The sequence below is a fragment of the Aythya fuligula genome, chromosome 1 (genome assembly GCF_009819795.1).
Source record: "Aythya fuligula isolate bAytFul2 chromosome 1, bAytFul2.pri, whole genome shotgun sequence".
Taxonomy (NCBI): Eukaryota; Metazoa; Chordata; class Aves; order Anseriformes; family Anatidae; genus Aythya; species Aythya fuligula.
This window is the reverse complement of record NC_045559.1, coordinates 195,586,773-195,610,438: the sequence shown is the minus strand read 5'-3', so window position 1 is coordinate 195,610,438 and position 23,666 is coordinate 195,586,773. Positions and strand designations below refer to the sequence as shown.

Genomic DNA, 23,666 nt, shown 5'->3' with positions numbered 1-23,666 from the left:
GTACGGGAGTGGAGGCGAACGCTTTGCTATTAATTTTATTGTCCTTATGGCTTGGTTCTCCTCAGCTAATTCATAATACACTCTTATTTAAGCTGCAAACTGGATTGTTTAGACTGTTCTTTTCTCTGAGCACCAGAAACAGGCAGTGGGAGTTAATGGTAACAAAGCTTAGCTCATTTTTTTATAAATATTTGTCTGAAATTGCTAAGTGTTGCTTGCAGGGATCATCTCTCAAAATACATGTTTTTTAGAGAGGCCAAATTCTTCTCTTGGCTGGGAAAAGTCTAGAGCAGCCTCTGATGATTTGTCAGTGCCATGGGTTGATGAGCAAGAGGCAGAGAAGAGCTGGACCTTCGTTTTCACAGAGGACTGCTGAGACAAAAAAATTACAGTTTCTACTGCTATGCAAAACTCCCCTTCCCATCCAATTTTAGGCTCCCATAATGACTGAGCACAGCACTACAGCATTTCCCCACCTTGTGCTGGTGGCTGCACGTGACCAGGCAAACCGAAACCCGAGCAGCTGGATGCTGTGTGACAGCCTCTTGTGTATCCCGAGCATCTTCAGTATGCTTCCAGAAGGGCTTTGACCACCCAGGAGCTGTGCACTACCTTGTGGGCTCAAATCCCACTAAAGCAAAACCCTGCGTCCGGCTGATTTCTTCTGTTTTATTTATTGCTCTGAGAGCTTTCTTGGAAGATGAGCTCCAACTGCAAGTGGTTAGCTGGAGAGCCATCCATCTCCATTACCAGCACTCGTTGTGTCTTGCTGCCAGCCCTGCAACATCCACCAGCTGCTCCAAACGCAGGAGAGCCTTCTCCTAGCTCCCACCTGCGGCGATGATGCCAGCACAGCAACATGGCTGATGGTTTGGTGTGTATGTGCACAAACAAGAAGAGAATCTCGTTATCTTTTCCTTGACTGTGTTGGCTTGGCCATATTAGCAAGTGTAGGTACTGCTGTGAATCCCAATGGCTGCTCTGTTAAGAAAACAGCAGTGCTGTGTGAGTCTTGTCTGCCTTGGGAAGAGTTCAAACAGGGTAAGCTGCACACAGCAAGCTGCAGACTGAGCTCTGCTGTCTTCATATAGAGGCAGCCTGACGGTGTTCACATGCGATGGTAACTGCAAGGGTGAGGTAAATCCCCAGGATGGACAGAATTTAAGTTATTTTCCAGCACATAAGCACACTCTGTGCTTCTAATGTGAAACATCTAGCAGTAAAACTCCGTGCTGTGCACTCAGCATATTGCTGCTATCAATTCACAGCTAACGACCAAATATAAATATAGCCTTTCAGATCCTATCACATAAGACGGGCTGGATACTTGGAGTGTTTCCTGTCTAGCCCAGAGAGCTCAATGTTACCAATGTGAGGCAGAGTGCTTCCAAGAATAGAAAAGTGGGCACATGTAGAGCAGGTCCTCTTCAGTCGTGTTCTTTGGGCTGCTTTGGCACACACAGCAATGAGCTCGATATCAGGCTGTCAGCCTCAAACATTCCTCCGAGGGCTCAGAAAGTTTTTGGAAAACAACCTGAAAACATGACCCTTAACATCCCCAAAACAAACGGTACATAAAAAGACTCCAACGTTAGCAGCTTCCTAAATGTTGCCATTTTTAAGCCAGTCTCATGGTGAGATGAAGGCAGAAAGACAAAAGTTCTGAGTATTTTTAACACTTGCCCTTGGAAATACTGCAAATACAGAATTAATACTGTGGTAGAACTCCAGTAACAGGATGAATGCCCTGAAAGAAGTCTTGCAAGGCGGGCATGCAGGGATCACTTCTCAGTTCTTGGCAGCTCTCTCCATTAGCAGTGCAGCAGCACGGAGCAGTCGTGTGCTCTGAGATGGGGACAGAAAGTGACAAAAACTCTCATTCTTTATAATAAGGATAGGCAAAGCCAGGCTGCATGCCTCGAAGTATTAAGTGCTAGGCATTTGTGTGGAATGAAAAATGCTGCTGTTGTGGCGGGTGCAGTTAGAGAACTCACAGCCTGTTAGTTCCTTGGTAATTATGTGATGTTTTGTCAGTGGAAAAGGTTCTTTAAAAAAAAAGACACGAAGCAGCAACTGATGAAGGTGTGTGGGCCCATACAGGCAACAGAGGAGGCAGGAGGCAGAGATGCTCTGAAAAGGGAGAGGCAGGAAGACTGATGGTTTCAAAGACAGGCTGGAGAGAAAGGTTATAATACAGGGTGTCAGAGGAAACATTTGTTCTGGTGGAGTCTGAGAATTTTGTGTATTTTTCTGGGATTTCTGGACTTTGAGCCACTCTGTCAGAGCAGGGGTTCCTCCAAGGGACTGTTTTCTCAGGTGTCTGGGGCAGACTGGAGCCTGTACACATCCGGGTTAACTCCGCACAGCTCTGGACTCATTAGGGGGAATGTGCAGACAGTTTTTATAGTGTCTTAGTAGAGCCTCGTGCTTCATGGGAACGTGCAGCTGATATGCTGTGTAGTACTTGTGCATGCATATCTGTCCCAAAAATCCCAGACAAAGAAATATTCCCATCGAATGAGCCCAGCCAAAGAAAACGCTCACAGTAAATGTTTCTGAGAGTGGTGTTTTGGGCAGACTGAGAGCCATTTGGTATTAAGACGGGAAATAATCGGTGCAGAGTCATATGTTTCAGGAGCAAGTGAAAGGGAGGCCCTAGCTCTGTTGTTTCACCACCGTGAGCTTCACCTGTGGGAGATGGGAGAGCTGCAGCCCTCGTGTACCCAGTGCCAAGGGCAGGAGCCTGAAGAAATAGTTCTGTATTGAAAAATGCATCTGTTCTGCATGATTCCCCCCCACCCTATGAGAGGAAGGGGAATGGGAAATCCAATTTCAGTTTTCAGCTTGTGAAGGTCAAATTCTCCCCTGGCTTGAACCTCATGCCATGCAACTGGCAATGGCCAAGCTGTAAATCAAAGCACATTTAAGCTGCCGGTGATACTTCTGTAGGGTGAGGAAAAGCACACGCAGATGGAGATGTGGTGACTTTCTCTGACAAAGGAGGAAAGAACTTCAAACCTTTCTGCATCCCTACGTAAGTCGGTGACCATAAATAAGCACATACTGAACCATTCGTTAAGTACATTAAAATTCATCATAATGATTAATTCCAGCACAAAATCCCTGTTAATCACCATGTGAGAAAACTAACCCAGGGACTTCAGCTCCTCAGAGCACGAAGTCCTGCAGCTTCTCAGCCTTTCCTTGGTCTTTGCGTGGCCAAGACTTGAAAGAGCTATCAGGAGCGTGCCATTTGTGAGCAAAACTGCAGGAGGAGGAACTTGTAATGAGCTCTGCTGGCATTTGGACAGGATGCAGGGGTTAATGCAGCACTTATGAAGTGCAGGGGGGTCCTGTGCTGTCTCATTTTCTGCAGTGAGGGAGCCCAGGCTGTAAGATTGGAGCTGCATTACTGGTGTGTGCACAACGGCCAGGGCTCAGCCTGCTTGGTGGGAAGGTGATCTTCACAGAAGTGATGGGGGTGAACATACAGAGAGCCTTAATCCAACCCATTCTGGATGCAGGAATGAGCTAAAAAGAAATGGTAACCCATTGAGACTGTGCTACTGCTTTTCAGAAAATGCTCTCCTGAGACAGAGCATTTGGTTATGCCTCCCATCCAGGGCAGGCTTCTTTCATGCATGTTGCCTGATAAATCTTGTGAGGCCATTGGTATCGCCTTTTTTTGTTCCGGGGGGGAGAGGGTTGTGGGGTTGGTTGGTTTGTTTTTGCTGGGACCTGACAGTGAGGATGCAAAGAACTGCTTCATTCCCCAGTTCTGCTTCGCTGCCTCAGGCCTTCCTTTGATGTAATTTCTTCCACCAGTGGTCATAATGCAGGAACAAGGAGTGTGTTTGTCAGCTGTACCACTTTGCAATATCACAGCAAGGAGAAAAACAGCTTGGGATGTATTGATATGGTCACATAATTACTCAAATAAGTTGATACTTAGATATAATGCTGTATTTAGGTGTGGGTGGCTTTGAGGGCAAGCGTTCAACTGATGGGCTGAATCTCTCTAACTCTAATTCTAATTCTAATTCTAATTCTAATAATTCTAGTTTCTGCTTCAAAGCAGAAGCAGGCCTATTTTTGGTGGAACTACCCAGCTTGGCAACTCAAAATGCCTGTTTGTGAAGCACCCTAGCTTCACTCTTTGCTTTTTCTCTCCTTTTTTCTACCCAGCCCGAGCGTAGGTGTGACGTCTTCAGTATGCCACTCGGAGGCAGTGGGTGGAAAGCTGTGCTGCAAACCAGAGCAGAGAAGCCTTTTGGGAATTCCTTATTAATGGGATGTGGCAGTGGCCTGTCAGAAAATGGAAACAGTTCTTAGCTGGAGTCTGCTGGGTAAAACATACATGCCAAAATAGAAGGAATATGCACAGTGTAATACAGTAAAACAGGATTTTTAGACTTTAACGGTACCTTGTAAGTACTTAAAGAGAATTTAAGGTATGTTTGATGAAATTCTTCTTTACTAAAAATTAATGGAGTGTAGGAAAGTGCTTATAAAGTATACCTCCAGTATTTTGCAGGGAAAAGCTGACATGGAAAATTGTTTAGAGCTGTTAAGTAATTTTTTCTTGCCAGCTTTCTAGTGGGTTCAGCAGTCATTTTGTGGACAGTGTGATCTTGTCCTCCTTTTAGGGGGCACTAGAAAACTTGCTGCAGCAGGGCGAGCCGAGTGTTTTGAGTTTCTTGGATGAAACCTGAAAGTGAAGGTCCCAAATCCTGCTTTTGTACACACTGTCCTCATTTAACATAGGTTTCAAGTCCAGAGCACAGCAAGAATGGTCCCAGCATGAGACGACTGAATGCCACAGGACTGAAATAGTGTTTGTCTTCTGGCCTCCTCACCCTCTAACAAAATGAGCTGCTTGTTAATTTGCCTGGATTTACACTTTCATACAATAGATATTGATGTTTCTGCTGGTGAATCAGATTGAAGTAAATGTGTTTGTGTCAAGGGAAGAGGCCTACATGTCAGATTTAGAATTCCTGGCCTGCGTGGGAAGATGAAGGCCATGTCCTACTCATCTGGTCCTGGTGCCAGCTGGCGATGTGGAGCACACAGCAGTCGCTGTGCTTCTTTCACAGGCTCCCCAGAGCCCAATGTGCTGGTGTTGCTGCCAGGGTCTGCTTTGGTGGTGTGGTGTTCCTCCTTTTAGGACAAATGGAGAGATGCCTAGGTGGGTTTGGGGTGACCTGGGCCACTAGTGCCTTGATCCACATGGCTCGGCTCATATTCATCTCACTTCACTGCAGAGGAGTACCAGTAGGTTGTAAATTAATGCTGTTCTCATTCCACCTATAATTAAGGTTAAGAATATATATATTTTAAGAATAAAGCCCTTCTGGGGCAGTTCAGTTCCGAAATAGGCTGGCTTCATCCATGTGAGATGTCCTGACCCTCCTCAGGGACTGCTGGGCCTCACAACTTGAGTGTTCATGCTCAGGTGGAGCTGAGGATAGATGTCAGGGGCAGATTTTCCACACTTGGATGATTTTGGAACAACTTTTTTGCTTCATTTAAAAAATAATAAATTCCGTAATGCTGTGTTTAAAAAATCAAAAATCAAAATAATGTTTAATTGGCGCCAAATTAATTTTTGGAGGAAGTTTTCCTTCCTGGAGGCTTTCCAAGTGTTCTATTTTTGCTGTGATCCAAAACGAAGGCCAGATTTTGAAATCTCAGATTTCACTGAATGAAACCTCCATCCCCTGTTTCCTCCCATCATTAACTGTTTGCAGCCTGAGGCTGGAGATCCAACAACCAGCCTGTGATGGCTGTGTTCCCTGAAATGGTTCCTCAGCACTGTCAGAGCAGGGATGGATGGAGCTGAGCCTTTCAACATGCAGCTTGCCAGTAAAGTTGGTGATGGGCCCGAGGTTCATTGATGAAGGAAAAACGTGAGCAAAGCTGGCTGAATTTAGCCATTTTTTAAAGTGTTATTTTAAATCTTGTCCAAAAAGGAGATAACTCTTGGCATGGAGATTATCTGCTGGATATCTGCTTGCTCTTGATCCATTAAGGTGCTTAGCAGGAGAGCAGCACCGAATGCTGGATACTTAGATCATGCAGGCAGGACATGAAAGCCACCGAAGGGCCCCTCAGGGCTGACATCTCAGCTTCCTCTTTCCCTGCACAGACAGAAAAAGCCCATCTGGATGTCCCCTATCTTATCCTTCCTTACTGGTGCACGCATGTGACCAAGGTTTCTTGCCCCTTAGAGCAGGGCAGCAACATGCAAGCTGGCAGCTACAAACCATCCTTGATGCAGGCTGTCCTCAAGCAGTGCCTGGGCATCGTGTGGGGTGAAGGGATCACTGGTGCAAGCCAAAATGTTGCTGGGGAAGATGCTAGGAGTTCAGCAGTAAGGACAAAAGTGAGGTTCAAGGGTTCACAAGCTCTGCTAGTGCAGCTGCAGCCCGAGCTGCCACTCATCTCTGTCTCTGGTGCTTGCATAAGGATGGGCAGCGAGAGGCTGAGCTCTGGCTGCAGAAATTCCTTGCCTGTTGTGCCTCAGCACATGTTGTAATGGATCCACTCGCTGCTGCTTCACATAGTTTTTACTTTTCTAGGAAGGCGGCAGCTTACCTCGGGCGTGTGGCCCAGGGCCTGTGAGCTGTTCTCATGGAGCTGTTCCTGTTCTTGGCTTTCTTCCAGACAAGGAGCACTTGAAGGAGAAGGAGAAGCTGGAGATGGAGCTCGCAGCCATGCGCTCCACCAACGAGGATCAGCGGAGGCACATCGAAATCCTCGACCAGGCCCTGAACAATGCTCAAGCCAAGGTCATCAAACTGGAAGAGGAGGTGAGGCCTGGGCATCATTCCTCTGCTCACAGTCTGACAGTGCCTTGCAGTTAGGGCTTTCTCCATCCACATCCTACATCTCTTTTGGCCATGGTGTGGCAGGTCTTCCTGCTCCCAAGCAATGTCCCTCCCACAGGGAAAACAAACACATAGCTATACAACACGGAGCCAGACAAGCAAGCAAAGGAGACCACAACCACAGATACTTCCAGAGCAAAGTCTTCAACATGTAACCAGGACCGTCATCAAAATGGACTGAGCTGGTGGCTGAGGTATTGGTAGGACTTAACAGAGATATCAGGCAAAAAGCTGACTACTCACTGATTCAGGGCTGTGATATAAACATGGTGTTGGTACATCCCATTTCTCCCCAGGGAATTCCAGGGGGCTTTTGAGGTGTTGTGCACAGCAATGCAGGGCTTGGCAACTTCTCATGTCAGCGGTAGTCTTAGAAGAATAGGCTGATCTGGCTAGAGGCAAAACCTCCAGGATTTACAGCTATAAGATTTAAGAGAGCTGAAAAAACGATTGTACAACGAAATCCAGGGAGTGCCAGCTATTCAAAACCCTCAAGATGTTTTTAGGCAATGTTCCTATAGGCCTGATAGAGAAAATCAGTATTCAGAAGGGAAGAGAAATCTCAAGAACGGAGTGCTCTTCAAACTGACAGACAGATACAGAACATCTAGTAGCTGGAAGCTGAAGCTAGACAAATTCAAAGTGGAAGTAATGGTCTGTTTTAGCTATAACCAAGAATGATGTTGTCAGTTCTTTGTTACTGGAGGTCTCTAAATCTGAATTTAGTGCATTCCTTAAGGACCTTCAATGATTAGCCGAAAGTCTATGCTCTCTGGCAGATAAGACATGACTGTCATAACAGGACATTTTGGCCCTGAAATCTCTGTCCCTGTGACCAACAAAGAGGGAGGATGTTTTATGGGGAATAAAATAGATGCAGTCTTTACTGTCTGAGCAGGCAGACCACTGGTGAGGGGAAGGATGCTCACCTAGCAGGGTTAGGTAGAGGCTCATGCTCTGGCACAGACTGCTGGCATGAGCTTGGGCAGCTCTGTTCCCCTTGATGCCTCATTTCCCACCTGCACTCTCCCTGAGGCTGGCCTGGGGATGAATCCACAGGAGCCTGCTGTGTGCACAGGGGCCTTGTGCGGAGCAGGCAAGGTCTTTTGTCAAATGCATGCAATTAATGAAGTGCAGTTCATTTTCTCTCTCTGTCTTGGAAAGGATGGATTGAACTCTGTGATATTTGAATATATTTTTTTATGAGGGTATCCAGCATGACAGACCCCCAGTTAGGCTAACTAATGGCTACTCGCAGTCTGGATGATTTAAAGTATAATATAAAGGTGGTTGCTATTTTGTCCCTGACCACTAGACCATTCTGAGTTCTTGTTTGGAAGCATTTTAAAAACCCCATTGCCTCTGGTAGATACACTTAGCAGCAAGAAGAGGATCACACTAAGTTTAAGTGCTCCTTTGTTAAGCTGATGTGTGGTCATCGTCCCTGTGTATTTAAGGCAGTCCCTTTGGGGTAGCTGCAGGAGCTGGAGTAGCTTTAATCTGTTTGTTATCCATTTGATACTCTTTGCCTTAAAGGCAACCAGAGGTTTTCGATTTGCATTTTATTATAAAGTGGCTGAATAAAGGAACATTTTAGGCAGCAACACCTGCTCCTGCAATCACAGCATCCTGCAGGGGATGGGAAGAAGCGTGGTTAGCTGCTGGCTGCTCCACGGACTGGTGGTGTGACACTTTGCAACTGGTGAAGGCAGCAGAAGCATAAATGCAGATTTCCAGGCAGGTGGGATGAGAAACTACCCCGAACTTGCTGGGCTGTGGTAAACACATCGGCAGCCTTAGGGCTCTGTGCCTAAAGGCTTTGTGGTTGCCAGTTCCGAGCTAGTCATCCAACAGAAATGTGCCCCTGCTGGATGGGGATCAGAAGTTAAACTGAGGAGAGGGCAAATGGTCCCCTCTAGAGACCTGGGAAACCCATGCCCGGGACATGTTAGGTGTTACAGGGGTGGTAACCTCCTGCTCGAGGTGTTTTAGATGTTACAGAGGTGGTGACCTCCTGCCTGGGGCATGTTGGGTGCTATGGAGGTGGTAAACTCCATGCCCAGGGCATGTTAGACCTAAGGGTTGACACCATTCAGGGGTGATGTGACCATATTTGCCAGAATTTATCAGTGAGAGTCTCAGCCTCAGCAGACCCACCTGGTAGTGTTTAACTGATTTATCATTCTAGGGGGAGTTCAAGTGAATGCAACCACCTTTCTAACAGACCCCAGGTTTCAGAGCTCAATTTGACATATATGCAGCCAGATATTGCTGAAGTTTTGAACCTTCCTCTCAAACCAGGTGTTCTTACTATAATTTGTGATACGAGATCAAAAAATCTCTCAAACAAAAAATTATATTATTATAATGGAGTTCTACCTCGTGCACTGGTTTGTAAATCCACACGGATTTCTTCTAGCATCAGAATAATGAAGTTTAAAAGCTTTTTAAATCAGGGCTTGAGAAACAAGCAGCAGTTATTGAGTCAAATTAACATAAAATAGCAAACTATGGAAATCTACATTATCCTGAGTGTCTGCTAGTAGAAGGATTTAATTCAAAAATATGTAGGTGGTATTACCACCACATGTCATTTAGGAGACTGCTGCTGGAATCATGTGTCTGGGTGACGCTTCAGAGAGAAGACTGAATAATTGGAGCAGGTTCAGGAAACAGCTGTAGAAGTTATTTGAGGCCCAGAAGATGTTCTTTGCTGTGAACAATTAGAGTTAAGGGATGGCTGAGCCCCAGTCCATATGCATGAACATTAAGAAGAGATTGCTGTCAGCCAGATTAAACATGGCTTTTTAACATCAGAACAAATAATGAGATGCAGTGTTTGGGAACTGAATCTAAGCAAATCAAGCCAAAAGTAAAGAGTCAGAGTAATTAACATGGAAACAACCTACTTAGGGAGATAGTGGATTCTCCATCTCTTACAATCTTTAACTCAAACCCATAGATTTTTTCCAGTTGAGTTCTGTAACTCAAACTGGAGTTATGTTCACAGTGATATTTTTCCATGAGACCCACTGGTTTCTACTCAGACTTACTTGCTTGATCAAGACCGGGTTTGGATCAGCCCCTTTTTGGCCTTAGCTCTTCTTAATCTTTTTTTTTTTTTTTTTTTTCCTAATCACTGGGCTGAGGGCAATGTTCAGGCAAGTTGCTGATCTTGTGAACGTGTGAATTGTTTCATTAAATGCTTCTTGCTCTAGCAGATCACAATTTGGAAACAGAACAAGAAGTAATTTGCGTAAATTGCATAAGAGAAAGACAGATTAAACATTAGGGTAAAAGTTTTCAGGCAGTAAAGGAAAATACACCGTGAAGTAGTTTGCAGGGGGAGGTTGTGGAGTCCCTACCCCTGCAGGGTTTGCAAACAGATTAGGCAGGCATCCAACAGGTTTTAGGAAGAGCTGAGGCTACCTGGCAGCAGGAGAGTGGCCTGGTACCTCCCGACGTGCCTTCCAGACGTTTCTTTCTTTGAGTGCATCTCTGCGAGGTAGCGGAGCTTACAGTCATGTGTTTCTGATTGCAGTTTCCCTCCCTCACAGATGCGCACTCAATTGGCAAGCCCATTAATTTCACTGACAACATGTTACACTTTGATTTTTAAATGTACGTGGGTGAAATATTTGCTTACAGATCTTAAGGCAGGATAAAAAAAAAAAAAAAAAAAAAGGCAAAATTGGCTCAAGAACCTTCCTGTAAATTTATGAATGTGGGAACTGTCTTGTTGCATATCTCCAACTGAATTGATTACTGAGGCAGTAAATGTGTGCATGGCCTCACCCCCATACACGGAGCACGGAGGGATGCTTACACATAAATTTCTGAACCCTGGGCTTTGAAGGGCTGCTGCAAGGCCCAGTTCTGGCTGCCATGGTACAGCTGGGCTTTCCAGCACCAGGCAGGACACAGGGGATGAGGTCTGCTGCTGAGGAGGGACTGGGGGAGCCCACTTCAGCTCTCAGATCTGTGCTCACACAGCTGGCAGGTGATGCAGGCACCTTCCTATTTGCAAAATAGCACGTCCACTAAGAAATCACCGCCGTGTCTGTCTCGCAAAGCTGGGAGCTCCCGAGGAATGCAATCTCCCTGCTGCTGCCAGAGGCCAGTGGGGATTATAATCTCATTAATTTTCGTGGTGATCCCCAGGAGCTGTGAGCATTAGCCTGGATTACAGCGGGGCTAAGGAGGTCACGCTGCAGGTTGTTGGCTCTGGCTGGGGAGCCAGAGGTTTGCTTTGACCGAGCTTTTCTTCTGCTGTGAACGATTTCACTTCATCTGGGACATGGGTGGATTTAGGATGGTGGGAGAGTTTTAAGAAAATTGAAGTACTTAAAAAAGAGGTCGGCACCAGAATATCTTCTTGGCTCTGTCCTAGCCAGCTTCTAGTACATGTCTAGCATTTGATATTTCAAGTGGGTCTCCAGCACTGATGAGGGTTAATGCATTTTTCTGCCTCCTGTTTTGCTTCTGAAAAGCCTCAGGTCTCAAACAGGTGCTCAAATACATGAGAAAAAAGAGACCAGAAGCCCTAAAGAGCATCATGATGATCACTGCAATGACCTTGAGCACCCCAATCTATCCCCCAGACTTTAGATAGGGTCTGACTGGAGGTGGCAATGCTCATCTGATCCAGCATTCAAACAAATTCACCCTCCCTCTCCAAGTTAGGGGTTTAAGCCAAGCCTCAAGCCTGAAGCTCTAAAACCTCAAAACTTTCAGTGTCAGTGACAAAATTCGTGATTCAGAATTCCAAAGGTTGGAGGAGAAGGCACGAACCTGCGTTTCCCAAGGCTGGGACCCCAGCCCATGGGGCGAGCAGACTGACCCCACTGCTCCTGCTGCCAGATTTTGGCTTGGTTTCAGGACGGGCTTTGACACCCCATGAGGTCCTTAAGGTCCCTGCCAACCCAAACCATCCTGTGATGCCTCCTAGCTGGGGTGACCCGTGTGCTTTCCCAAAACATGTCCCACACAGTGCCTCTTGCTCCGAAACACTCAGGGGGCTGCTTGTGGGCAAGCGTGCGGGGTCCTGGCTGCGGGACGGGGGTTGCCCCATCCCCTGGAGCTGCTGACCCCCTGTCCCCGCAGCTGCGCAGGAAGCAGGCCTACGTGGAGAAGGTGGAGAAGCTGCAGCAGGCGCTGACGCAGCTGCAGGCGGCCTGCGAGAAGAGGGAGCAGATGGAGCGGCGGCTGCGCACGCGCCTGGAGCGGGAGCTGGACTCGCTGCGGATGCAGCAGGTGAGGACGGGGAGCTGGCAGCCCTGCCGGGACTCGCCTTGACCTAGGCTTCAGGTCGTTGTGCAGTTCACCAAACTGCTCCCTTTTAACCCCAGGTGTTCAGTGGTTGGTTTGGGAACTCTGCTGCGGGGCTGCTGGATGTGGCCAAGTCCTGCCGGCTTGGCCAAATCCCTGCCCACCTTTTGTCCCTGCTCCCCCTGCCTGCTGGAGGATGATGTCCTCAGAGGTTTCTCTCCAGAAATTGCAGGTTGTGCAACATCAGGTCCGCATTGAAGGAGGAGAGGAAAGTTGTGATACCTCCAGGCAGGAGATGTAGCCCATGGTCTTTGGGAAATCTATTGAAAAAGCAAAGTGGGATGAAGCGGGGTTAGGTGGGAGCAACTCTCTGCTCAGGCTGTGCTCAATTCTGGGCAAAGGTGATGAACCAGGCTCCAGAGACCTCTGTCCACAGCAGATCTGGAGACAAATGGTGCCATCATCAACAATAAATTAATTAGATCTGAGTCTAGTCCAGAATGGGCTAGAAATGCAGGTTTGTATTTCTTTTTATGTCCCCTTGTTGTGTTTTTTTTTTTTTTTTTTTTTTTGACAGCCTATGACCTCAGAGGTATAGGGTTAGAGCTATTTATAGGGGTTATAGGTTAGAGAGGCATTAAGCTTGTATTTTATGCAGGTATCCCTTTGGGTGGGCACCTCAGTTCTTACACTCTCCCCCATCCCCAAGCCCCAAGTCCAGCCAGCTGTGTAAAGGCATGGGGAGGGGAAGCACCAGGAGGTCACGGGGAGGATTTCCAGGTTACGGCCAGCACCACGTGCCAAATCCACGAGTACTGGCTGCAGCAGGGATGTGAGCAGATGCACTACATATATCAAACCACCGCCTGGGGAGAAGCAGCAACACAAGCAAGGCACGATGCTGCCGTAACTCCTGAAGGGCTCACTCCTGTCTCTGTCAAGAAATGTATCTGCCGCAGCCACCCTGCCTTATTTATGAGCTATGAGTGAAGAGCGAGGCAGCTGTTACAGAGAGCTCACGGTGCCAGAAAGCAGAGGGGCTGACCCTGCCAGCAGGACGCAGCTGGGAAATCGCTCCGTGGGCAGGCAGCGATCTGCAGAGTCAGGGTGCCTGGACCTGAAACCCTCCCCTTCGCAGCCGGCATCCCCGGGGCAGGGCAGCCCCAGCACCCCTCGCTTTAATCCACAGCAAGGCCCTTGCTGGGAATACTTCCCTCTGTCCTGGCTCTCCCTTGCTGCCGTGTCAGTGCTCTGCATCTGTCTCATCCACTCCAGCCTCCTCGCTTGCTCTTCTCCTTTTTAGAAAAGAAATCACATGGGGATATAACGTGCTGATGCTGGTGTAAAGATCATTTGAGAAAATATGTTTAAAATTCAAGTGAGGGTAAAACTAGAACTAGAAAAGGCTTTGCTTTCTGGGCTGGAACAGAAGGACAAATTGATAGATTAAGTAATTGGGATGGACTCTCACCTAAGTCTTTGCCATGGGAGTTCAGGCTTTGTCTGCTTATTTTTGCCCCCCCAGAATTCTCTAACTTACCGATTCCTTCATAGTTTTTTTTTTTAGGACTGCAATTAGCAACTGCATTTTAGGTTGCCATAGTTCCCAAACGCCTGCACCCATCCCCTTTAGGAAGTTTTAAGAAGAAAGGTTCTTTGATTTCACCTCTCACATCAGTGTCAAGGGGGAGGCGTTGGGGCATTTTTTACTTTTATGTTTTATACGTTGTGAGCCACAACGCTGCAACAAACCACATTGCTTCAAAACACCCCAACTTTTTAGTTCAGAGCTGTCTGCTCTGAGCTGTCAGAGTTATATCTGCTGCAGCCCCTGCTCTGCTGGGACGGCGTGTGCCAGGGACCTGCTTCACCAGTGGAAATTCCTGGTGGGGCAGAGATGCAAAGCTGCTGCTCCTGAGACACAGGTTCCCCTCTAGCACAGTATTGTGCACCGTGGAGAGTAACAAATCCCTTGTATTTTTATTGAAAAACAACATTTCCTTCTGCTGACTTCTGACACAGCTCCATGCCTGTCCCTCTGCCGTGGGCTCATCCAGCCAACTTCCCCTGGGCTGGATCTTCTGCTTCTTCAAAGGAAGAAGCTCGAGGCAGCTACAGGGGCAGCGGAGGTGCTGTAATGAAGTGCCCGCGATAAATCCTGCCTGGCTGGGTGCTTCCCTCGCAGCGTAGATCTGAAGGGTTGGTGAGCTGCATTCAGCATCCCCCGGGAGCCACCTCGCAGCCTCTGGGGATCTCCTGCCCAGCCGGGTGGGAAGTCACCTGCTGCCCACACAGAGCACCTCCTGAGGGCACCTAAGAGCCGAAATGTGCCAGAAGAGACAGGCATGAATCCGTGCCTGGGGTATTTTCCCAGCTGCTGTTGTAACTCACGTTCTCTGTTGTGCTGTAGCTAGGTTACACACCACCTTTTTCTGTTATATTTTCACACCTAAACCCTCTGGTAATAACTGCCTCCCCGTGCCGAGCACCACCCAGCCGTGTGATGAAGCCCCAGCGAGAAGAATATCCTCTAAAGCTTTATTGCTTCTTTTATTGCTTCTTTTATTGCTTCTTTTTCCTACCTTTTCCCTTGGCTTGGGGCATCCCACAAAACCCACGTGTATGCAGGGGGCAGCCAAGCCCCTGCAGCTGGCACCTGAGAGGTGGGTGCTGGTGTTTGCACACCAGGTCAGGCTCCGATACCAACCCTGGGGCTTAGCCTGGGATTGCCCCTGACCCTTTTAGCACAGCTGAGCCCACTTTGACACCACAGCTCTTAGAGGCACGTCAGTCCCCTCGTGTAGCACCAGCCTCATTTTGAGGGGACGGCCAAGGTGTCCCAGTGCCAGGAACTCCAGACGGGGCCATTTACACCTCCATGGTTGCAACCCTTTGTCTCTGAAATTCGCTGTGGGACGAGGAGCCCTCTGTAAGTCTTGAGCTGTGTGCTGTGGGAAAAAAAAGGGGTCTGGTATCTCCTGTACTCATCAGGGTGAGTATCCGTGGCTGTTTTTCCCGGCAGAGGCAGGGAAGCTACCAGGCAAACAGCCTCCCGGAGCACAATGCCCCGGCGCTGATGGAGCTGGTGCGGGAGAAGGAGGAGCGGATCCTGGCTCTGGAAGCCGACATGACCAAGTGGGAGCAGAAGTACCTGGAGGAGAGCACCATCAGGCACTTCGCCATGAACGCCGCAGCCACGGCTGCGACAGAGAGGTTAGATGACATTAACGGGAACGGGCAGTTCTCTGTTTGCAGTAGAAAACAAGGGATGGGTGTTTTCTCCAAGCTGGGTTTTGCTTTGCCTTCCCCTGAGAGGCTCTGGCAAGGTGAATGCATCCATCCCTGGCGGTACGCCTGTGAAATGCAGCAGGATTTACCCTTCTGGCCATATCCAAAAGTTTATCATTAAGCTTCAAGTTAAAGAGGTTCTCCTAATATCGAAACTAAACCTCTTGGCTGCAGATTAGGTCGATTTATTCTTGTCCTTCTCAGGTGTACATGATGAACAACAGATCACTGGCGACCTCGTAACAGCCTCGTACATAGTGCAAGACACATATCCCCTTGTGTGTCTTCCCTGGCCTGAGCTAAGCTCCCTTCCTTCAGCCATGTAGTAAACCCCTTCCCTTTCCCAGTGCTTTCGTCTGGGTTGTCTCCAGGTTGTCTGTCTGCACGCACGGTGCCCCAAAGCACACAACATATTGCAGCAAGGCTTCCAGCAATGAGGGGGTCGGGATAATTAACCTCTCGCCGAGTTTCTTCAGAGCCAAATCCCCTGAATGCATCCCAGGAAGAGACTTGCCTTACTAAATGTGATTGAGTGCATGTCCCGGTATGATAGTTCCTCTTGCTCTCCAGTCTAGACAGCAATTCCTGTGCTATTTTTCACCTTACTACCATTTTGCTTCTCATTTGCGATGCAGTCTTGGAGACTTGGGACCATTTCCCCAGTGAGTGAGTCCCCTTGATCCCAATTATGAATGGCATTAATGACCTCAGCCAAGAGTAGACCGTGGCAAGACAACCAGGCAGCCGTCCAGTTTGATAACCAACCCTTGCTAGCTCGCTCTTCAAACACAGGATTGGGTTTTTTTCTTTGCAAGCACCAAGCTGCCTTGCAGAAGCCACCCTCGTGGCTGCAGGGCCCGACCCCGTGGTCCTCCCCCCTCACCGTGTCTCACCGCTTTGCCAGGGACGCCTCGGCCCCGAGCCACTCGCGCAACGGCAGCTACGGCGAGAGCGCGCTGGAGGTGCGGGGCTGGCAGGAGGAGGAGGAGATCGTGCAGGCCAACCGGCGGTGCCAGGACATGGAGTACACGTAAGGGCCCGCGCCAGCTCGCTGTGGGGTTGGGGACGGGGTCACCCCACCTGGCTGCAGCTGGGGGTTGTGCAAATAGGGCAGGATGCCCTCGGGTTCCTGCATGCACCCCTGGGAAGGATGGGCTTAGCTCCGCTATGATTCAGGCTCCTCAGCATAAAGGCAGTGATTAAATAGTTGCTGTCCTTAGATATTTCCCCCCCTAACTGCAGTTAAGCCTTCTTTGTGCCAAAAATCACCTTCTTGACAAACAGAGGCAGTTCTCATATTAAAATGTGTTGGCCTGGGAGGAAGCTAAATGCTTGCTTAATCTCATTGAAAATCCCCCTCTGGAAACGAGCGGGTCTGGTTGTAAAAGCTGAAGTTGTAATCCCACTCCTACATAATCAGCAACACAAGCATCTGCGTTTTCCTTCCTCTTCACTCCTTTGGAAGTCGCCTGCTTGTTTTCTCGATGCTCTGTTTCACACATCCGAGCAGGGGGATGTTCACACTGGCATTTAGGAACAAGCCTGCAGGATTTAGCACCAAAAGCACTGCTAAAAAAGCTGTTTTCCAGTAGTAAAAGGTATAAAGTAAACTTTTTAGGATACAGGCAATCAGCAAGAGTAACATTCCTTGGCACAGACACTTCCCCATTTTCAGCACACAAATAGGCATGTGGCTACATACTCAGCACCATTTATAATTCCTTGCTTTTTTTTTTTCTGGTGAAAAGTGGCCTTTTGATCAGTAAAAATCCCTTGAGAATGGCTGTGCATTTCCCTGTTTTTTTTTAATGAAAAATTACTTAAAATCTGTTCTTCATTTTTGGCTTTGCCGCAGAATGACAAGTCTGCAGACAATTTTATAAAGCAGAATATTTGTTGCTTGTGGAAAATGTAAATGATTGTTTTTACTGGGTTTATTTTATGTTTTCCACTCACACATGCAAGCTAATCCTGCTTCCAGTGAAGCAATGGAATTTTGCCATTGGCTTCATTAAAGATAGATTAGGATCTGGTGTTTTCATTGCAAATTAGACATCTGATTGTGAAAACTAAAGCCAACGTTAAGTTGCTGTCTATCTCCCTTTAGGTATATGCTTTCCAGACATGGCATTTTAGCTTTCACTGCTTCACAAAATGGAGCTGCGTTTGCTTTCGCAGTAAAGATACAGTCCTTTGACTATCATATTTTATACGTACAAGTTTTTTGTTTTGTTTTTAATGTAGTTTCAGGCCCTTTCAGTATGATTTGGTGTTAATAATGCCCGGAGAAAAGTCTCAGATAATCATTTTTGTGTGCTTAGAGAGTCTTTAGGTCTGTATTAGAAAAGCACAGGGAGCTTTGCTCGGCTCTGCACACCGCAGGCAGATGGTTTCTGCAGAGTTTAGTGGAAACAAGGAGCCCAGCCCAGCTGTTACAGGAACCAAAGGGAACTTTTTCAGTCGCTTCAGCAGCAGCAGAGCTTTACTGCAGCTGCCAACAGGCCCGAATTATGAGGTTAACTCAGGATTTTAATTCAGATAATACTTACTCAGGCAAACCCCTCCCTGTGGCAGCCCGCCAAGCACGGGATTCCAGATTTGACAGCAATGGGGGAATGTTGCTTGTGTTTTTGTATTATGTCAGTGGAGGTAGCAATCCGCAGAGCAGTCGGGATATTGCTCTCGTTGCTGCTGCTCTGGTAAAGCCACAGCAATAGGTGGGTTTGTTTAACCCATCATTAGCCCTCGGAGGACCTGGTGGGAGCTGCCTTGTCCAAGTCACTCACAAGTGGAGATGACAGAGCAGCAAGGCACGTCCCTACAGACTGGTCCTGCTCCCTTAGGGTGCCAACTACTGCCTGTATAAGCTCAATATCCATCCCCGTAAGCAGAGCATTTGTATTTTGGCAGAATAAAGAATCTCCACGCAAAAATAATCGAGAAGGATGCCATGATCAAGGTCCTTCAGCAGCGCTCACGTAAGGATCCCGGAAAAGTCGACAGCGCCAGCCTGCGACCTGCTCGGTCCGTGCCCTCCATCGCTGCTGCCGCGGGCACGCATTCGCGCCAGACCTCGCTGACCAGCAACCAGATAGCTGAGGAGAAGAAGGAAGAGAAGATCTGGAAGGGAAGCATAGGTGAGTGTCATTTTGGGCAAGCTTTGGCTCATTCATTGCTTTGTGGTAATCCTTCTGCCTGAGCTTCGCAGGAGTGCCTATGGCTGTGGTGCTGTCCTTGTGCCAAAGTCGAAACCTAGTCCATTTTTCACCTTGCTTCATATCTTAACTGTATTTTTAATCATATTAAGCTGTTCTGCACTGATTATAGAAAGCCATGGTCTGGGGAAAGACTCCTAGACACAAGTAGTTGATGTCTGAAACTTTCTGGAAGACCAGAAAAAAAGTTTTGATTAAAGCTAAACAAGAGGGTGAGCATCCCTTTGGGTAGGAGTTCATGATGGGATGTGGCAGCTGAGTGGGGAAACAAGTGCAATGGTTTGGGGCCACGTTTGGGGGTGCAGAGGGATGCCTGGGACGGGGGCACTGCTGGGGATGCAGAAGGGGATGTAGGACAGGGCACTGCTCCCCAAGGGCTGTGTTTGCAGAAAAGCACATCTGGCCTGGGAAAGTACTGTGCGGGTGTCAGGAAAAAGAGAATCATGCAGTGTCCAAGGGAAAAAATAAGCAGAGAGGGCTGGAGGCATGTCCAGACCAGCACCTTGTAGCTGTGGGGTGGAACGTGGGGACAGCACTTGAATCTGGGCCGGGATGTGGCTGAGCTGGGTGTGTTTTCAGGGCTGCTCCTGGGGAAGGAGCACCACGACCACCCGCCGGGCCCCTCGCTGCCTCCTCCGCTGCCCTCCTTGTCGTGCACACCGGTGCCAGCAGCCTCCCACACGAAGACGGGCAGCAAAGACAACAGCACCCAGACCGACAAAAGCGCCGAGCTCTTCTGGCCCGCCACCGCCTCCTTCCCTGGCCGGGGCCGGCTGGGCACCACCCCGACACACAGCCCTGCTCCACGGCCCCCGGGGGCACGGCCAGCAGGCGAGAAACTGGGTGAGTGCTGCTGGACCCCCCCGCGGGGCTGCAGGGATGTGCACGTTCCCTGAGACACCCCGGTGTTGATGGAGGAAAAATTAAAGGGAGGGGAGTTTCCAACGCTGCCCAGTCTGGCGTGGCAGAGTTCGGTCCCTGGCAGCTTTTATAAGGTTCTGCTCATCTGCGGCAGGCAGAGTTTCTGACAAATGTAGTAATTACGCATGCTGCCGGAGATAAAAATCAATCATGGACGAGATCACAGGGTTTCACACCTGAAAACACTCCGTACCTGTTCATGCAGTCAGCCCCATCTTGTTTCTCAGATTCAATCATTGTTCGTGAGAGCACCACCGAGGTTTTGAAGGAAGCCTGGGGGAAAATACAAGGAGAAAACAGAGAATGTCTTGTTTGGTTGGTTTTGGTGAAGAAATATGATTTTAATTATTTTTGAAAAATGGAAACTGCTGGTTTGCGACCACAGCAAGGGGAAACATTTATTTTACAAATGCTGTTTTGAACAAGCCATTTTCCTGAGTATTTATCTGTTCTCAAAAACATGTCTCCCCCCCTAGGAACTACACATATATCACTGGTAGAGCTAAATACCTCTAATTACTTGCAACACTGGATTAGTGTGTTTCATACCATTCAGACCGGAGTTTGTTCCCAGGAAGCCATAAATTAGCCTTTCAAGCTTTTCTCTGTTTTAAGAAATGAGAGTCCTTCTTGGTGAAGCAGACAATGCCGTGAACTGTGATGATAAAAATAAATAGCTGACAAAATGTATCATAGATTATCATAATTGGCCATACACGTGTAGTTAGCCTGTTTCACTGGTAAAATAATATATTTTAGATTAAAACACCCACCCGATTATTTGTGTACTGCCTTCATGTTGTTTCAAACTCCCGGATTTTGTACCTGAAGCAGAACAGGAATGCAGACGTGCAGAGTTAGCACAGATCAGATAATAAGTAATAAGCTGCTGAAGTGATGCAGACTCTCCACAGATGCCTGCTTCTCTCTAGGGACATACATAAACACTTTTTAAAGGGTGCTTTTGTCTGTTTCTCTTAAATGCCATTTTTATGCCTACCTTGGGGTCTGTGCACACCGACAAACCTGCTGTTATCAGTGATACTCCACCACTGTGCAGGGAATTCAGGATTACATATTCCGGGCCTCCTGAGCAAATCTGGCTTTCAGTCTTTAGGACATATAGTTGTGCCCCAAGCCTTTCACCCCATTGTTCCCCCAAGAATGGTTTTCTATTTCCTTCAAACAATTTGCTGTTGAATTTGAGCTGAGGACTGACCCTGTTTCCCTTGTGTCCATTGCAGAGAACTCCAGCCATGGGAAGCCGCCCGACAGCAAAGGCAGGGTGAGCAGCTTGCTCCACAAGCCCGAGTTTCCAGACACAGACATGATGGAAGTCCTCATCTGAGCAGAGGATGGCGTCTCTGGGGTGTCATGGGCATACCTCCAGGCCCGAGGATGTTGTCGGTGTGCCAACCTTACAAACGAACTGGGAGAATTTGAAGAAGGACGGAGAAAGTTTGTGCCTGAAATGAAGCTTGGGTCTGCTACGTTGAGACTTGGGACTGGGTGAGAAGTAAAGAGCACCGAAGAGGAAAGATGAAATGAATGTCTGGGACTTTCTGAGCAGAAAGGGACATGGAAAACTGCAGGTGGCTTGAGAAGGTGATCATCGAGGAAAGAGGAAACTGCATTTTCTGGTTTAAAGAGAAAGGGGCTAAGTTACAGACTGGGTGCATGGGGCCGTTTTGGTTTACTGCCTCTGCAGCCAGGACAAGAGCAAAATCTTGGCTCTTCTGGGGCCGTACGAGTTTCTGAAAATAACAGGAGAAACTTGCATCTTCCTCAGTATTGGTTCATTTCTTAAAAGTATTCACTGCTGAGTTTTAGTGAAGCGTTGGTCTGTAGATGTACACGGCAGGTTCTTGTAAGTATTCCTTTGAAGTGGTGTGGTGTGGTTTTCCTGGACATGCAGGTCAGGTGCCTCGCTCCTGGCTGGACAAATGTTACTCTTGGAGCTGGATTGCAGTGCAAATATTCGGGTCTTGCAAACTCAGAGCTTGCTAAGGCTTCTTTTTTTGGTAGGAGCAGTTGTTTGCTGGAATTTCCATGGAGGATGAAGGTGGGGGAGGACAGGAGCTCCTTCAGCAGGGGCTGAAGCAATCCCTTCTGTAACACCGGGAAGCATCACCCGTTCTGTGTGCTGAGCTGCAGTCTCTTTTCACCTTGTTTCACCCAGGACAATTGCTCCTTTTCAGCTCAGTCCCTGATTTCTCTAAGAGGTGGCAACTGTGAGACAGCCAGCTCACCGGCAGTGTTACTCATAACACGTTTTGCTTCCTATATTGCAAATGCCGACAGGGAAATGTTCCTCTTTGAGGGATTTTGATGTTGCTTTTTGTCTTCCTAAATCTTCCAATGACATTAGGAAGAATTTGGCTTTGGGAAAAGGGTGATGGGATTTGGTGTGAAGCTGCCTGAAGTGGAGAAGTGATGGGTGCTCGTGTGGCTGGAAGTGGCCGTGTGCTCAGGACCGCCTCGAGGTCGTCCCTTCCTGTAGGCATCGAAACAGAGTGAACACACTCCTGTGAACACACCAGGCACTTTAAACGCTGCTTTTGCTGAAAACTGAAGTCCTTGCAAGCTCAAAGCCGGCAGGTGCTAGAGCCCTGCGCTCAATGCTGCGTGGCTGAGAGAGACCATTATTTAAAAACTAAATCTCTGTGCTAAAGCTATGCACTTACTCGTGTGTACCTAGAGTTAGACGTCCGTCGGTGTCGCTGAGTTTTGCACTTGTTTAGCTGCAGTAGTGCTAAGTAGGCTGTGTAAGGAGAATCGTGTGTTCCGAGTATTACCAGCTCTGCAAAACCAAATGTGTAAAACCCTTTGAAGATGTTACCCTGCTTAATATATGCCTTGTAAAATATTTTTTTTTTTTTTCTCTGAAGTTAATTTAAATGTTGTAAACGTTTGCATAAAAGCCGGGTCTGTGTGTGGCTGTGGCTGGCTGCAGGCTCCAGCACCCCCCGACCCACCGCAGTCACCCTCCCGCAAGGGAGCTGGGCAGGAGGGTGACAGAGCAAAGGAACAGGAGTTAAACAGTAGTGAGTATTTCCCCATCTTTCTCCGAGAAAGGAGGATGCCCAGCTGCTTGGAAGTCCCTCAGCGTTGTATGACTGGCTGTATTATTTCTTTTGATGATGCTATTTAATGATTCCTGTCCAGGCAGACAGCTAGGGGTCTGGCAGGAGCAGCGTGTGTGATGTGTTTCGTGGCGGTGCAGCTCTGCTCCTCAAAGTCAGCTAGAACATCACACTCCTCCTCCTCCTCGTGGAGACAACAGGCCCTCCAGTTCTGGGTGTCCAAAGGTGCATTTCCAACTGGTGCTGCTCCCACATATGTGTTCACATAGGGGAAACCATCTATTACAAGCACAATGCGGGCAAATTTTTCAGATTCACAGCTCAGATAAACATACAGGTTCCTTCTCCTCAATTTAACTGACCTCAGGAGATTTCAGCTTTTCTGGAGGGAAGGTCTGAAGGCGCAGGGGTCCCCCCCGCAGCCCGAGCACTGGCAGGACGTGCATGGAGCACAGCTGCCACGAACCAGCCCCTCAGCAGAGCGGTGCAGCTCCATCTGTACTGGTTCTCCCAGCTCCTTGACCTGTGTGGTGTTTTGAGAAACCGTGCTGTAGCCATTCCAGGTGACGTCGGTGACTAGTTGTAAAATACTGTCGTTTTTTATTGTTGGTTGTATAGAGAAGTTGGTGTACAGCGTTGTACAGCTGGAGGGTTATTTGTACATAGGTGGGTAAACGAAGAACGTTATGTGTCACCCACAGCAAATATTGATATTGTTGGTCAGCCAAAGATTTCTCATTCTTTGCTGTTGAAACTTGTGCCTTAATATTGTATATAATAAATGTATAAACACGTTTCTTTCCTCGCTTCTCTAGTGTGAGTATGTTCAGTCCCTGGGAGGATTTTTTTAAACAGTTTTCTGAGCTTTTCACACCCCGTGCTAAGATGAAAAAGTCGTACTTCATTGACCTTAGGCTGTATCTCCTGTGTTTTTCACAGCTGCTAATGAAAGGCCCCACGGTAGGTAGGTGCCATCAGTTAGAAGGTGTGGGCATGAAATC

At 48.0% G+C, this 23,666-nt stretch overlaps 1 protein-coding gene across 2 annotated transcripts in view; it reads left to right on the top strand.

The window, feature by feature from the left end:
* The window catches only part of AMOTL1 (angiomotin like 1), a 43,779-nt gene extending 20,328 nt beyond the window's left edge, over nucleotides 1-23,451 (top strand). Inside the window, exons 6-12 of one of the 2 annotated variants that reach the window (XM_032203277.1) lie at nucleotides 6,667-6,812; nucleotides 11,994-12,143; nucleotides 15,181-15,371; nucleotides 16,351-16,476; nucleotides 18,357-18,583; nucleotides 19,241-19,504; nucleotides 20,827-23,451. In XM_032203277.1, the coding sequence (XP_032059168.1) occupies nucleotides 6,667-6,812; nucleotides 11,994-12,143; nucleotides 15,181-15,371; nucleotides 16,351-16,476; nucleotides 18,357-18,583; nucleotides 19,241-19,504; nucleotides 20,827-20,930 (1,208 nt within the window). In that variant the 3' untranslated portion in view covers nucleotides 20,931-23,451. The remainder of the gene's footprint in view (nucleotides 1-6,666; nucleotides 6,813-11,993; nucleotides 12,144-15,180; nucleotides 15,372-16,350; nucleotides 16,477-18,356; nucleotides 18,584-19,240; nucleotides 19,505-20,826) is intronic. The other variant, XM_032203268.1, reaches the window with a different exon arrangement.
* The last annotated feature ends 215 nt before the right edge of the window (nucleotides 23,452-23,666 follow it).